Genomic DNA, 14,081 nt, shown 5'->3' with positions numbered 1-14,081 from the left:
AAAGAGAACAAACCAGATTCAAAACATTCCATTACATGAATCTTTATTGGCCGAATAACTCCATTTTTAAAAGACCAAATAAAGACAGTCTCCATGCTCTCTTAAAAAGATCAATTGATCAACATCTTTATACAGGCCTCCCCTATTCGGAATTTCTCAGACTTACTCAGAAAAGCCAAGTCCAACGGTAGCAGATGACATCATACTACTTCTGCTCTCTGACTGACTAGTGACACGGAGGTCAGTATTGAGTTTGTGTTGAGTGGACATTTGTTTGTACGATCACACCAACAGCCCTCTCTGCCCCTAATCATTTGCATTCCATGTTGACTAGACTACATTTCATATATTCTTTTTGTATGTACCACATGACAGATAAAAAATAAAATAAAATATAAAAGTTTGAAATATCCATTTAAAGTTGCTGGATATAATATAAAGTTCACATAAATGTTTTTAAACCAATCAGTCATGAGGAATTGGGAGGGTCATCCCTTTCTGTCATTATCACGGCTGATAGCTGCACTTATAGGAAAATGTCTGACTGTGTTATAACATGAGCTTGGTACCATGGAAAAAAAACTAACAGGAATGATAAAACCTTAGGATACTCTATAGAGTCAATACACCTAGCAATATGTATGGGCATTGGGCAAAAACACTACAAATTCTGGATTTGATTAAAAATAACACATATTCCCTGATTTATAAATGACAATCATAGAGAAAATTACGTAACATACTGTACAATCTTGTTTGAAAATTTAAAAAACTTCCCATAAAGAGAAAAATAATAATAGATCCATTTCATTTCTTTATGTGTAAAAATATCTCATTGAAAATTCAAGGGAGGTAGATAAGGAGGGTAAATGATGAAGCCATTCATTGGTATACGAACATATGCTATATCATTACCCTCAGAACCGGTTGTCTCTGCGACAACTTTATTAGTGCCTCAAAACAACATACTGAAAGCAAACCACAATGTTTGTCACCTCAGAGCTGCTGCTTTTGAGTTGCTGGTTCTGTTTCCCACCCCGTACAAGACCTACCACCACATAATGCCATCTTGTGGGGGAATTTAAATGATATATTCTTTTCCATGTCCAGCCAAGGCCCTCTCATTTGGCTATGGTTAAATAATGTGCACGTCGTGGAGGAATTTGATGTTTGTGGATAGATTTGGTTGGCATTTTGCTGGTATTACTGTTTATTATGGTCTGTTGCTAGTGCCCGCCTCTGCTCCGAGACTCTCCGGACACCCAGTCAAGGATGATGAATGACGTACTCATCACCATGAAGACGAAGCCTAACGCTGCAAAACAGGCGGCCTGCAGAGAGAGCGAGGCAAAAAGAGAGGGATGTGAGCAAATTCTCAGACATTGATTCATAAGCTTGACTGTACTATTTACTGCTACATCGCTAAACAAGACGAGACAACAGATTGAGGTTTTACCATAATCTTTGGTATGGATTTTAAAGGCTCTGTTTCTTCAGGAACAATCCTGATGTAGAAGATTCCCGGGAGGATGAAGATCAGGCTGGGTGCAGAGGTCGCTCCTGGGGTGGGAAGGGGGAAGAGGTGGAGGAATGGATAGCGGTAGGAATGCAGGGGTGAAGAGGAGGAGGTAGGGGAGTGGTCGAATGTTAACATTTTCAACAGGAACAAAACTACGAGTGGCCATTAAAGTAGTACTCATTTTAGTTTCTACTTTGGATAACAATAGTCTGTGAATCTTAACTAGGTTTGCACTGAAACCACAGCCAGTCATTTTACATGTCTCCGTCTCGGCACACTTACCAATGACGCCGAAGATGTCTCGAATGGTGGGCACGAAGATGACCAATAGGTTGACGATGACGAGGAGACACACGGCGATGGAGATGTGGTGAGCCCAGTGGAAGGGCTTCTCTGGGAACAGCAGCTGCAGCAGGGCCCTGCGGATCTGCAGAGGGGGACGGACGGACGGACGGGGGACAGAGAGGTGTCACCAGGCCCGCATCACAAACCATGGCTGTGTCCATTTGTGACGCAGACTATGTCTCGGGAGAAGCAGGTCAAATACGTTCCTGAAACCTGTTAGCCAATTAGCGACCTAGCAGGGGGGGTCTTGCGGGATCAAGAGCTTAATTATCCTCATACCGCAGTAACTTCAGTGCTTATATTGGAATTAAAGTAACATTACTGGGCCTTTCAAGTCAATATGAGAATACATAAACACAAGCCAGCATTGACACTGTTCAGGGCTACAAGGTAGATTTGACTCTCACCGGAAAGAGTACCACAGGAACAGTAAGGGTAACAGCAACCAGGACAGCCATACGCACACACAGGATCAGTGTGTCCAAGGGGTCCACTTTAATGTATGTATGAAGGAGCTCGGAATCTACTCCACCTAAAACACAGAGAAACCGAGAATGGTAGTTATACTTCCAGACACAGATGCCTTAAAAAGGTCTTAAACACGAAGAGAAGTTCATTTACCAGTGCTCCAATTCCTGACTTCTCAAAATGGTAGCGACACGGTAACAAGATGAGTGAACAGTTTGAACATAAATAAGTACTTCAAAATTCTCATTGCCTCAGGAGCAGTGTCTTACCAAAGAAGGTGAGGTAACCGAAGATGGCGGTCAGCCCGTACATGACGAACATGGCCAGAATGGAGATGTTGGCAACCGTCTGCATGCGTTTCTTGGTGGCGCTAAGGTCAAAGTGCACAGACAGAGATTGATTTGGCAGTAACTGTATGTGTGTGAACCACGTGGATATGTGTTGCATCTCTAATCGGAACTGTGTCAAGTCATGACTTACTCTCGTAACTCTGTGTAGATGGGAAGCACCTCAGGATGGCAGACAAAAGCGAAAGCCAGGATGGGGATGGTATATGCTGTCTGAAAACAAAACAGACCATGAATTAAATGGTTCAAAGCTACAAACAGAACTTGCAGCTCATTGGAGTATAATAAACGCATATTGCCACAACAAGTCCTTAACTCCATACTGTATACCGTTGTCTCATTTAATTTGAAACTAGTTTTCCTCTCTGACCTTCATGTTGATGGTGAAGGACTGTGCTTCACAGAAGTCCACATCAGAGGAGACAAATGAGTGGTTATCATGACTCTCCCCCTGGACGGACACTAAGTGGTTATCTTGACTGGTTATCTTCTCCAGTGGACACGGGATGTTGAACTTCTTATAGATCACCTAGTGGGAGGGACCAACTGAATGTTTAGTCAAGCACTGACGTACTGACTAGCCTGGTCCCGGGTCTGTTTGTGCTTGTATAGCCAACTTGTGTGGTCGTTGACCATTACAACCATGGGAGTTGGCGAGACAGCACAAACAGATCTGGGACCAGGCTATGTATTGCTCAGTTGGCTGGGAGATTGGTTAGAAGGTTGATGGCACAGAAGACTCACGGAGATGAGGAAGAAAACCATACAGGAGAGAGAGAAGCCACTGGTGTAACCAAGGTAACCTGTGAAGTAATGACAAGAATACGGCGTGTTCAATAGAGCCATGTCACTCTGTCCACGTGTCCTTTCTCAGTACTAGCATGTTACAAGAAGCACCAAATATGAAAGAGTGACCGAGGAAACATACCAAGATGTCGCATGAGTGAGAGTGGAAAGACGAGGATGACGCTTACGATGATGATCAGGTACTTCCCATCCAAGTACCACTCTCTGACCGACAGCAGGGACATTAGACAACAAAGAACAGGCCAACCGTCATGTCAATCCATCAAATAACACTTTAAAAGGCCCTGTTTTACAGCCGACGTGATGAAGTAACAGTAACAACTGCCCTCTAGAGACACTTACCCAGTATTGTCCTTCAGGCCCAGAAAGGCCTGCATGACCAACGGGAGCTCTGACTTCACAATGAACAGGTAGCTGGACATCGCTACGGGAAACAACAACGCGTTGACACACAACACTATGACGGAAGCATTTTCAACGACACTTGTACTTGCACATTCACGAGGCTTACATATGATAACATAAGCCAACCATGGCTTGGCGGTCACATAACATTCGGTACCTCCAATGTTGTGCATGGTGATGATGGAGCCAGCCAACACTTTGCCTGGTTGTCCAAAAGCACGGTGCCCTAGCTGCTCATAGGCGCGGATGCCTGAAAGAACACACACACACACACACACACACACACACACACACACACACACACACACACACACACACACACACACACACACACACACACACACAGGCGTGTTAATATTGTCTCTGTGGTTGTTGCTTTCAGGCGAACCATCACATCCTTTCAGCCACGTACTCTAGTTCCTTGGACATATTAAGTAATGGTAGGCTGTACTACAAACGTTCTTGGTTTCAATAAAGAGATAGGTATCTTGGTGAAATACCAGCATCTTACCTACAACTCCTGCACTTCTCAGGAGGAGGTGGATGGAATAGGCAGACAAAATGGCGATGCATAGCAACAGGATACTGAAACAAAAACACACACTAATCATAACACTGATCTTGTAACAGGACAACGCTCTGTAATTAGTCTAACTAGCTAAATCAACATATCAGTACTACATTTGGCACGGCCTCATCAATGCCTCAGTAGTCTCGCGGTTCCAGACAGCTTAACGGCCGGAGTTAAGGCTAATGACTCAGTAAATCTGTCGCTGACACAATTTCTCTGGCCGCTACAGTACACCTAGGCCATGTGAATGGCCATCACAAGTGTGACTTGTTTGTGACGCAGCTCCCTGGCCTGCCAGTCCACCCCTTCCCGATGGACACACAGGACTGATCCAGGCAGACCTGCCTTTGATCTGATCACGACAAGCTATTTATAACCCCAAATCTGATTTAGGAGAGCAGTATGTGTATGAGCATAAATATACACACACTGATAGGCCAGCCCACATACTCAGACACGGGAAGCGACTGCGAACACAAACAAACGGTGACACGGCCGTACGACAGATCAGGCTAAACCGTATCCTTCGATCACACCTTGTGTGTGCATCCTTGGCTCCGCCCGTCTAAAAAGCATGTGACTAGTAGAGGGGGGGCGTTTATGTCATTAAGTGAACATGTTATACAGTCAACAGACTTCTCAATAATGTACACACACACACACACATAGCCAGAATGTCACACCCATAATAGCCCTACTGTTTTCTTGTAAAACAAACAAATGTTTCCCGTGATGGATCTGCTGGCGAGCACTGGGTCTGGTATGGCCTGGATAGTGTATTTATCATAGTGTCATCACAACCAGTGTCATTCTTTAACCCTATTGGGTATATAGCCTGGACACACACATACACTCGCGCACGCACACACACACCTTTCAGCTCAGATCTGTCTGATCTGAGGTCATTGTAGGGCTGCATGTGACGTCAAGCCTTAAGTAACCACAGTGATATTGCCAAAGAAGGAGGACTAGCGCGGCCTGTGTTGTGTTGGCATGGTAACTTACAGGAAGAGGACGATTCCGGTGTTTGACATGGCGTATGCTAGTCCCAGAATTCCACTGCCCATGATGGCATTGCTGAGATTAAAGATGGACATTCCAAATGACGTCTTCCCCTCAAACTATGGTCCGGAAAGAAAGGAAAGAATTACACATACAGAATGGGCTGGAGAACATCTAGTTTTAGTTTACATTTGCTCTTATACCTGTGTAGTAACAATGTAATTACACTAGTAACAAGAGACTGATTTCTCATGCGTACACATTTGACCTTTGAACTAAGGCTGAGCACTCACATCAGTGAACTGAGGTGCCTTTATTCCTGGGCTCTTCCCTGGCAGGAACTCATCTCGCTCTGCCATGAACTCCAGCCCGTCAAACCTAGAGAGAAAATAAACACATTTAGAAACAAGAAAGTCGTGGTACCACTGTGACACAACTCGCGTATACAAAGATCAACGGGTAGCAAAATCACATATTCATTACCCGTCCGTTAGCATTGCTGTGAGTAACGAAATGCAGACAGGTAGCCTGTTGATGTGTTAGGGTTTCTGGTGAAGCAAGAGACTCACCCATCTTCTAAATTGAGCTTATCTGGACCAAGGTCCCTGCTATGTTGCCCGTTCATCTTTTGGAGCTCCAAACCTCTCCCAACATCCATGGCTGTGCTGGGGATGAAGATCCTGTGGACCAAGTCTCAAATGCAACCTATGGAAATAAAGAGCACAGAGTTGAAGTTTAAATTCGGCCTCAGATTGTTCTCCGGTAATATTGGAAGGGGGTCCTAAAGACATGACTCTGATGCTGATGATTACACATGGTGCCATCAACCACTAGACTAATTCTAATAAAGGTCATGTTAAACACCATGTGTTCTTTAAAAGTTAAATAAGATAGGACTATACTTTGTTGAACATACTCCTGAAGGATAACTGTCTGACAGTCTATATTTGGCTCTTAGAATATACAAGACGTTTGATGGGTTGTCCAGACGGAAGGTCTGTTGTGGAAAGCATGGTCCTGGTGTAATGAGATGACTATAACAGCTGACCTCAGGACAGACCTGATGACACTGGAGTTGGCCTAAACTCTCCTGACTATGGATACAGTCACTAGGCTTGACATGACTAGGTAGAGGAAAGGCCACTGTGTTCGGAGAGAAACGCTGGACGGAGAACACAACGTACAACAATAAAAATATTTGAAAAAGGGGCTAAACATGATTTGTGTAATTGATTTTAGCGCAATCTGTATAACCTTATGTTCCCCTCTATAATACAGCATTGTCCTCTGTGTGACCTTAAGATACTTTATTATCCAGAAATGTAATCAAGGCTGCATGAAGGGCTACTCTCAGTGTTGACCTACAGCAGGACTACCAAACACATGGTCTTAATTAACCAATGCGGGTCCACAATATTTAAAACCCATTGCCAGGATAAAGGGAAATACTGGGGGGGGGGGGGGGTAAAGCTATTTGAATCTTATGTGCCAGGAAAGGCTTTAAATAACAAATGTTGTCTACGGACTTAATGTTGTGCTAATCTGCTGTTGGCAACACAAAGCAAACATGGAGAGTAGTTTCTGTGTTCCCAGTTCACACTCCCTAGTCTCAGCGCCACTGTGTCATGGGTCCGCTAGGCTGCATCCCAAACAGCACCCTATTCCCTATAGTGCACTATACTTGACCAGGTCCCATATGGCTCTGGTAAAAGTAGTGCACAATGTAGGGAATAGGGTGCTGTTATTAATGAGCTATACAACTCTCATTTGAAAAGTCAACAGTGAGTTTACCATGGGTCATAAACAGTGTGCTTTACATTGTTTTGTGAATGAGAATAACTAGACAGAACTGGGTTGCTACCAGTTGGTATGCTACCAATTGGTTCGCTACCAGTTCCGCTATGAGGCGTTTTGGTCAGGAAAGACAGCATGCCACCACCCTTCGTTGGGTTGACATCACCCAAGGACTATAAAACAACCACATATGAAACAAGGTTGCTTTAACTTACATAGCTCATAACCTATTCCTCTAAATAGCTATTGCAAAAATATGACCATACATATAGACTAAGTGAAACGTTGATAAAACAGTGGCTGATACTACCAGTTTTACCTAAACCTTTAAGACAACTTTTAGACTTGAGTAGAACTGACCATCGGTGTGTCATGAGCCTCCCAGTCCACCACATTAGCAGCACTGTGCTTCAGACTCCCACCACATGGCTCTTGTCTGATGCAAAACTGCCTCTATTGACAGTTGCCCTTCCATTGTTTCAACAGCTCACACATCATTACAACACACTACAACTCACACAGCTACTTACCAAGATAGTGGAGGGGAACTTCTGTTACCTTTGGGATGGATATATTTTTGGAATCCACCACTGTCTGTGTTGTTGATATCCACTGAGGACTTTTTCCCCCTCTCTAAAGCTCCTTGGACTGAGGAAGGGAGACAGAGAGAGAGCTTAGGACATGCTAGAGAGAGAGAGAGAGAGAGAGAGAGAGAGAGAGAGAGAGAGAGAGAGAGAGAGAGAGAGAGAGAGAGAGAGAGAGAGAGAGAGAGCTTAGGACATGCTTGAGAGAGCGAGCGAGAGAGAGAGAGAGAGAGAGAGAGCTTAGGACATGCTTGAGAGAGCGAGCGAGCGAGTGAGCGAGAGAGAGAGAGAGAGAGAGAGAGAGAGAGAGAGAGAGAGAGAGAGAGAGAGAGAGAGAGAGAGAGAGAGAGAGAGAAAGAGAGAGAGAGAGGAGTCTGATAACACACCTCCCCTCTTTAACCCTTTGTTAAACCTGTCGGTCTAATAATGTTGAGTCAGTCTGGTTGTGAATGGAATCTAGTGGTAGCTACACGTCTACATTCAAGAGATCCTGTTTAACTTGATGGACGTGAGCAAAACATTCTGTATGTTTTTCACATTTATGGTCCCAAACTATGAAACAGCGTGGAAGCTAACAGTACAGTACAATAATGGGTTTCCATCTCTCTATCTCCATAGTAAGACCATCATAATTAGTAGTTAGGGGTGGCTATTTAACATTGCCGTTGAGGTATTCGGGGTAGACGGGATCAGCGAGAGAGTTGCATCCTGCTCGATTCAAGGCCACAACTCCTTAATTAGCTTAGGAGGTAAGTGAAAGCACTTAGGTTACCTGCATTGTGCTTCTGCTTTAAGACTGTAAACATTCCAAACGCTAAAAATGTATCATGTGCCTGACCACAGATGGACACCAGTTAGGTCAGCATAGACAGAGACAGGCAGCATTGCACAGAATAAATAGGAAATTGTCAAACAATCATTGGTTTCTGCTTGGGAGAATTACAACTCTCATTGAGCCTGATGTTTACACTCAGAAATATGTGTAGTAAAAGACATACAAAATGTAGGCCACTAGTTGTTGAAAATGGGTTTGATCACGTCTATTTTCTGGTTGGTTAATAAGTCAGTTAGATACAGTGCATTCAGAAAGTATTCAGACACCTTGACATTTTCCACATTTTGTTACGTTACAGCCTTATTCTAAAATGAATTAAATTGTTGTTTTTCCTCATCAATCTACACACAATACCCCATAATGACAAAGCAAATATTTTAGCAAATGTATAAAAAACTCAAACTGAAATATCACATTTACATAAGTATTCAGACCCTTTACTCAGTACTTTGTTGAAGCACCTTTGGCAGCGATTACAGCCTCAAGTCTTCTTGGTTATGACACTACAAGCTTGGCACACCTGTATTTGAGAAGTTTCTCCCATTCTTCTCTGTAGATCCTCTCAAGCTCTGTCAGGTTGGATGGGGAGCATCGCTGCACAGCTATTTTCAGGTCTCTCAAGAGATGTTCGATCGGTTTCAAGCCCGAGCTCTAGCTGGGCCACTAAAGGACATTAGAGACTTGTCCCGATGCCACTTCTGCATTGTCTTGGCTGTGTGCTTAGGGGTTTTGTTGTGTTGGAAGGTGAACCTTCGACCCAGTCTGAGGTCATTCAGAGTGACCATCAGGTTCTTTGTCACCTCCCTGACCAAGGGCCTTCCCCCCCGATTGCTTAGTTTGGGCGGGCGGCCAGCTCTAGGAAGAGTCTTGGTGGTTCCAAACTTCTTCCATTAAGAATGATGGAGGTCACTGTGTTCTTGGGGACCTTCAACACTGCAGAAATGTTTTGCCACACTTCCCAGACCTGTGCCTCAACACAATCCTGTCTCAGAGCTCGAAAGGACAATTCTTTTGACCTCATAGTTTGGTTTTTGCTCTGACAGGCATTGTCAACTGTGGTACCTTATATAGACAGATGTGTGCCTTTCCAAATAATGTCCAATCAATTGAATTTACCACAGGTGGACTCCAATCCAGTCGTAGAATAACATCTCAAGGATGATCAATGGAAACAGGATGCACCTGAGCCTTTCGAGTCTCAAAGCAAACTACTTATGTAAATAAGGTATTTCTATTTTTAATAGATTTGCAAGAATTTCCAAAAACCTGTTTTCACTTTGTCATTATGGGGTATTGTGTTCAGATTGAAGAGGATTTTTTAATTTATTTAATCATTTTTAGAATATGGCTGTAACGTAACAAAATGTGTAAAAAGTCAAGGGGTCTTAAAACTTTCCGAATGCACTATATGAGTTCGGGAATGCAACCCCCCAACCAACATCTACATTTACTTGATCTACCATGACACAAAGAAAGGTCACAGCTACCGCGAACACAGAAAGATGACGTTTCCATTGACTGAAACGTCAGTACATTATTTCCTTGTAGTATTTGACATTTGTAAAATTATCCTTCTGAAATTTGACTGATGTCACCACTGTATTTCTTAAATTTACTGCAGTGTGCTAAATCAGGGTCACACAGAGTGTTTATTGGTAGTCTTAAACAAATCTACTTTGAAACAAAAGTATACAACCTCACACACATGGTTATGGGCTTAAAAAAAAAGACACGTGTACCATGTGAAATATAAAATGTATTCCATTTTGAGTTTGCATCCCAATAATACACTTCATATACATCACAGGAGACTGATATATAACAGAACCGTTTGACGAAAAGAAAACACCGGACTTTCGGCGGGTTGTTTGAAATAATGTTTATTAATTATGAAATTATGATAAATATGAAATAACATTCCACCCAAAGGGGCGATTTGGTCATTTGACTGCAGTAAAGGCCTACGACTATGGCTGATATTCAATTAAATGATGCATGATTGTCATCTCAGTACTTGTAGCCAAATTGAATGTAAAATAAAGAATTACTTAAATGTATCCCAACACTAAGTTTACAGTAGAATGGTCGTCTTACTTTTAACCTTACTTTTAATGTTGTTACTATCGCTACATTCAAAAGCAAAAGTACTGTACGTTTCATGACCCACATGGCAGACAGCGGAATGGTGTCAGATCGTCGACAGCAGGACATGTCCTTGTACTCACCTCTCTTACTGGTCTGTAACAGACAGGTCTCCCTCCTCAAGAGCAGAAAGGTCAGGACCCACCAAGGAAGGATGGCCAATATACTGTAAATGCTTCAGTTGCAGGTAATGCAGCTGCTCGTCATGTTTCAAATGACACCGCTAAACCAGGGAGTCCTCTTTGGAACTGCACGAGAAGAGCTAAAGTAGGAGCGAGGGGGGAGAAAATGCGCGGGAGTAGAGGCAGATACTTGCATTTAGCCCCTCCTGGTACCTACACTTGACGTGATCTGTTCCTTAGCACAATCAACAGATCATCACTATGAGGAGTATGTAATGGGGGAATGTTCACTCAGGAGGCAAAACTATTATCGACAGAAGGTTTTCAAATTCTCTACTACAGGACACTGAAGCTGTCATGTTTGTCATTTATTATCATGTCTTGTCCCTGTGCTCCCCATTCTATTCGTTTCCCTCTGCTGGTCTTATTAGGTTCTTTCCCTCTTTCTATCCCTCTCTCTCCCCCTCCCTCTCTCACTCTCTCGCTCTCTCTTCTCTCTATCGTTCCGTTCCTGCTCCCAGCTGTTCCTATTCCCCTAATCATCATTTAGTCTTCCCACACCTGTTCCCGATCCTTTCCCCCTGATTAGAGTCCCTATTTCTTCCTTTGTGTTCCGTTCCTGTCCTGTCGGTTCCTTGTTTAGAATTCACCGTGCTGTGATTGTGTATCGCCCTGTCCTGTCGTGTTTTTGCCTTCATCAGATACTGCGTGTGAGCAGGTGTCTCTGTCAGCTACGGCCTGCGCCTACCCGAAGCGACCTGCAGTCTGTGGCCGCTTCTCCTGTTATTCCCCTCTACAGACTAGAGGATTTCAGTTATTCCCTGTTTGGACATTTCCTGTTAAGGATTCAGGATTTGTCGTTTTCTGTTTGGACTTGAATAAACTCTGTTTCTGTTAAGTCGCTTTTGGGTCCTCTTTCACCTGCATGACAGAAGGAACCGACCAAGGAATGGACCCAGCGACTTCAGACGCTCGTTACACTGCCGTCGAGATCCAAGGAGCCATGCTCGGCAGACACGAGCAGGAATTGTCTGCTGCTCGCCATGCCGTGGAGAACCTGGCCGCTCAGGTTTCCGACCTCTCTGGACAGTTCCAGAGTCTACGTCTCGTGCCACCTGTTACTTCCTGGCCTGCCGAGCCTCCAGAACCTAGGGTTAATAACCCACCTTGCTACTCCGGGCAGCCCACTGAGTGCCGCTCCTTTCTCACGCAGTGTGAGATTGTGTTCTCTCTCCAACCCAACACATACTCTAGAGAGAGAGCTCGGGTTGCTTACGTCATTTCACTCCTTACTGGCCGGGCTCGAGAATGGGGCACAGCTATCTGGGAGGCAAGGGCTGATTGCTCTAACAAGTTCCAGAACTTTAAAAGAGGAGATGATTCGGGTTTTTGACCGTTCAGTTTTTGGTGGGGAGGCTTCTAGGGCCCTGGCTTCCTTATGCCAAGGTGAACGGTCCATAACGGATTATTCTATTGAGTTTCGCACTCTTGCTGCCTCTAGTGAGTGGAACGAGCCGGCGCTGCTCGCTCGTTTTCTGGAGGGACTCCACGCAGTGGTTAAGGATGAGATTCTCTCCCGGGAGGTTCCTTCAGATGTGGACTCTTTGATTGCTCTCGCCATCCGCATAGAACGACGGGTAGATCTTCGTCACCGGGCTCGTGGAAGAGAGCTCGCATCAACGGTGTTTCCCTGCTCCGCATCGCAACCATCTCCCTCCTCTGGCTTTGAGACTGAGCCCATGCAGCTGGGAGGGATTCGCATCTCGACTAAGGAGAGGGAACGGAGGATCACCAACCGCCTGTGCCTCTATTGCGGGAGTTGCTGGACATTTTGTTAATTCATGTCCAGTAAAAGCCAGAGCTCATCTGTAAGCGGAGGGCTACAGGTGAGCGCAACTACTCAAGTCTCTCCATCAAGATCCTGTACTACTTTGTCGGTCCATCTACGCTGGACCGGTTCGGGTGCTACATGTAGTGCCTTGATAGACTCTGGGGCTGAGGGTTGTTTCATGGACGAAGCATGGGTTCGGAAACATGACATTCCTTTCAGAGAGTTAGAGAAGCCTACGCCCATGTTCGCCTTAGATGGTAGTCATCTTCCCAGTATCAGATTTGAGACACTACCTTTAACCCTCACAGTATCTGGTAACCACAGTGAGACTATTTCTTTTTTGATTTTCCGTTCACCGTTTACACCTGTTGTTTTGGGTCATCCCTGGCTAGTATGTCATAATCCTTCTATTAATTGGTCTAGTAATTCTATCCTATCCTGGAACGTTTCTTGTCATGTGAAGTGTTTAATGTCTGCCATCCCTCCCGTTTCTTCTGTCCCTACTTCTCAGGAGGAACCTGGCGATTTGACAGGAGTGCCGGAGGAATATCATGATCTGCGCACGGTCTTCAGTCGGTCCCGAGCCAACTCCCTTCCTCCTCACCGGTCGTATGATTGTAGTATTGATCTCCTTCCGGGGACCACTCCTCCTCGAGGTAGACTATACTCTCTGTCGGCTCCCGAACGTAAGGCTCTCGAGGATTATTTGTCTGTGTCTCTTGACGCCGGTACCATAGTGCCTTCTTCCTCTCCGGCCGGGGCGGGGTTCTTTTTTGTTAAGAAGAAGGACGGTACTCTGCGCCCCTGCGTGGATTATCGAGGGCTGAATGACATAACGGTTAAGAATCGTTATCCGCTTCCCCTTATGTCATCAGCCTTCGAGATTCTGCAGGGAGCCAGGTGCTTTACTAAGTTGGACCTTCGTAACGCTTACCATCTCGTGCGCATCAGAGAGGGGGACGAGTGGAAAACGGCGTTTAACACTCCGTTAGGGCATTTTGAGTACCGGGTTCTGCCGTTCGGTCTCGCCAATGCGCCAGCTGTTTTTCAGGCATTAGTTAATGATGTTCTGAGAGACATGCTGAACATCTTTGTTTTTGTCTATCTTGACGATATCCTGATTTTTTCTCCGTCACTCGAGATTCATGTTCAGCACGTTCGACGTGTTCTACAGCGCCTTTTAGAGAATTGTCTCTACGTAAAGGCTGAGAAGTGCTCTTTTCATGTCTCCTCCGTTACTTTTCTCGGTTCCGTTATTTCCGCTGAAGGCATTCAGATGGATTCCGCTAAGGTCCAAGCTGTCAGTGAT

At 44.6% G+C, this 14,081-nt stretch overlaps 1 protein-coding gene across 2 annotated transcripts; it reads right to left on the bottom strand.

Annotated features, from left to right (window-relative positions):
* Positions 1-26: 26 nt before the first annotated feature.
* LOC124045919 (sodium-coupled neutral amino acid transporter 5-like) lies at positions 27-7,937 on the bottom strand. Of its 2 annotated transcripts, none has more exons than XM_046365732.1 (16): positions 7,789-7,937; positions 6,034-6,169; positions 5,758-5,842; positions 5,468-5,583; positions 4,403-4,476; positions 3,998-4,141; positions 3,829-3,910; positions 3,608-3,690; positions 3,424-3,482; positions 3,050-3,208; positions 2,813-2,892; positions 2,602-2,702; positions 2,272-2,396; positions 1,802-1,946; positions 1,457-1,560; positions 27-1,331 (listed from the first exon to the last, which is right to left on the bottom strand). In XM_046365732.1, exons 2-16 carry the CDS (start codon positions 6,120-6,122, stop codon positions 1,227-1,229), a joined length of 1,551 nt encoding a protein of 516 aa, XP_046221688.1. In that variant the 5' UTR covers positions 6,123-6,169; positions 7,789-7,937; the 3' UTR covers positions 27-1,226. The 2 variants fall into 2 exon arrangements, with proteins under 2 accessions (XP_046221688.1, XP_046221689.1); XM_046365733.1 differs by having other exon boundaries at positions 4,049-4,141.
* Between the last annotated feature and the right edge of the window lie 6,144 nt (positions 7,938-14,081).

The sequence above is a fragment of the Oncorhynchus gorbuscha genome, linkage group LG10 (assembly GCF_021184085.1).
Source record: "Oncorhynchus gorbuscha isolate QuinsamMale2020 ecotype Even-year linkage group LG10, OgorEven_v1.0, whole genome shotgun sequence".
Taxonomy (NCBI): domain Eukaryota; kingdom Metazoa; phylum Chordata; class Actinopteri; order Salmoniformes; family Salmonidae; genus Oncorhynchus; species Oncorhynchus gorbuscha.
The sequence above is the reverse complement of the archived record's forward strand: the minus strand, read 5'-3'. Positions and strand labels throughout refer to the sequence as shown.

Bases quoted from the DNA above. Each gene is read 5' to 3' on its own strand.
- LOC124045919 (XM_046365732.1), bottom strand. From the start codon at position 6,122: ATGGATGTTGGGAGAGGTTTGGAGCTCCAAAAGATGAACGGGCAACAT. The intron at 5,843-6,033 runs GTGAGTCTCTTG...TTTTCTCTCTAG, and splicing joins AAGCTCAATTTAGAAGATGG to GTTTGACGGGCTGGAGTTCA. The intron at 1,332-1,456 runs GTAAAACCTCAA...CTCTCTCTGCAG, and splicing joins AATCCATACCAAAGATTATG to GCCGCCTGTTTTGCAGCGTT.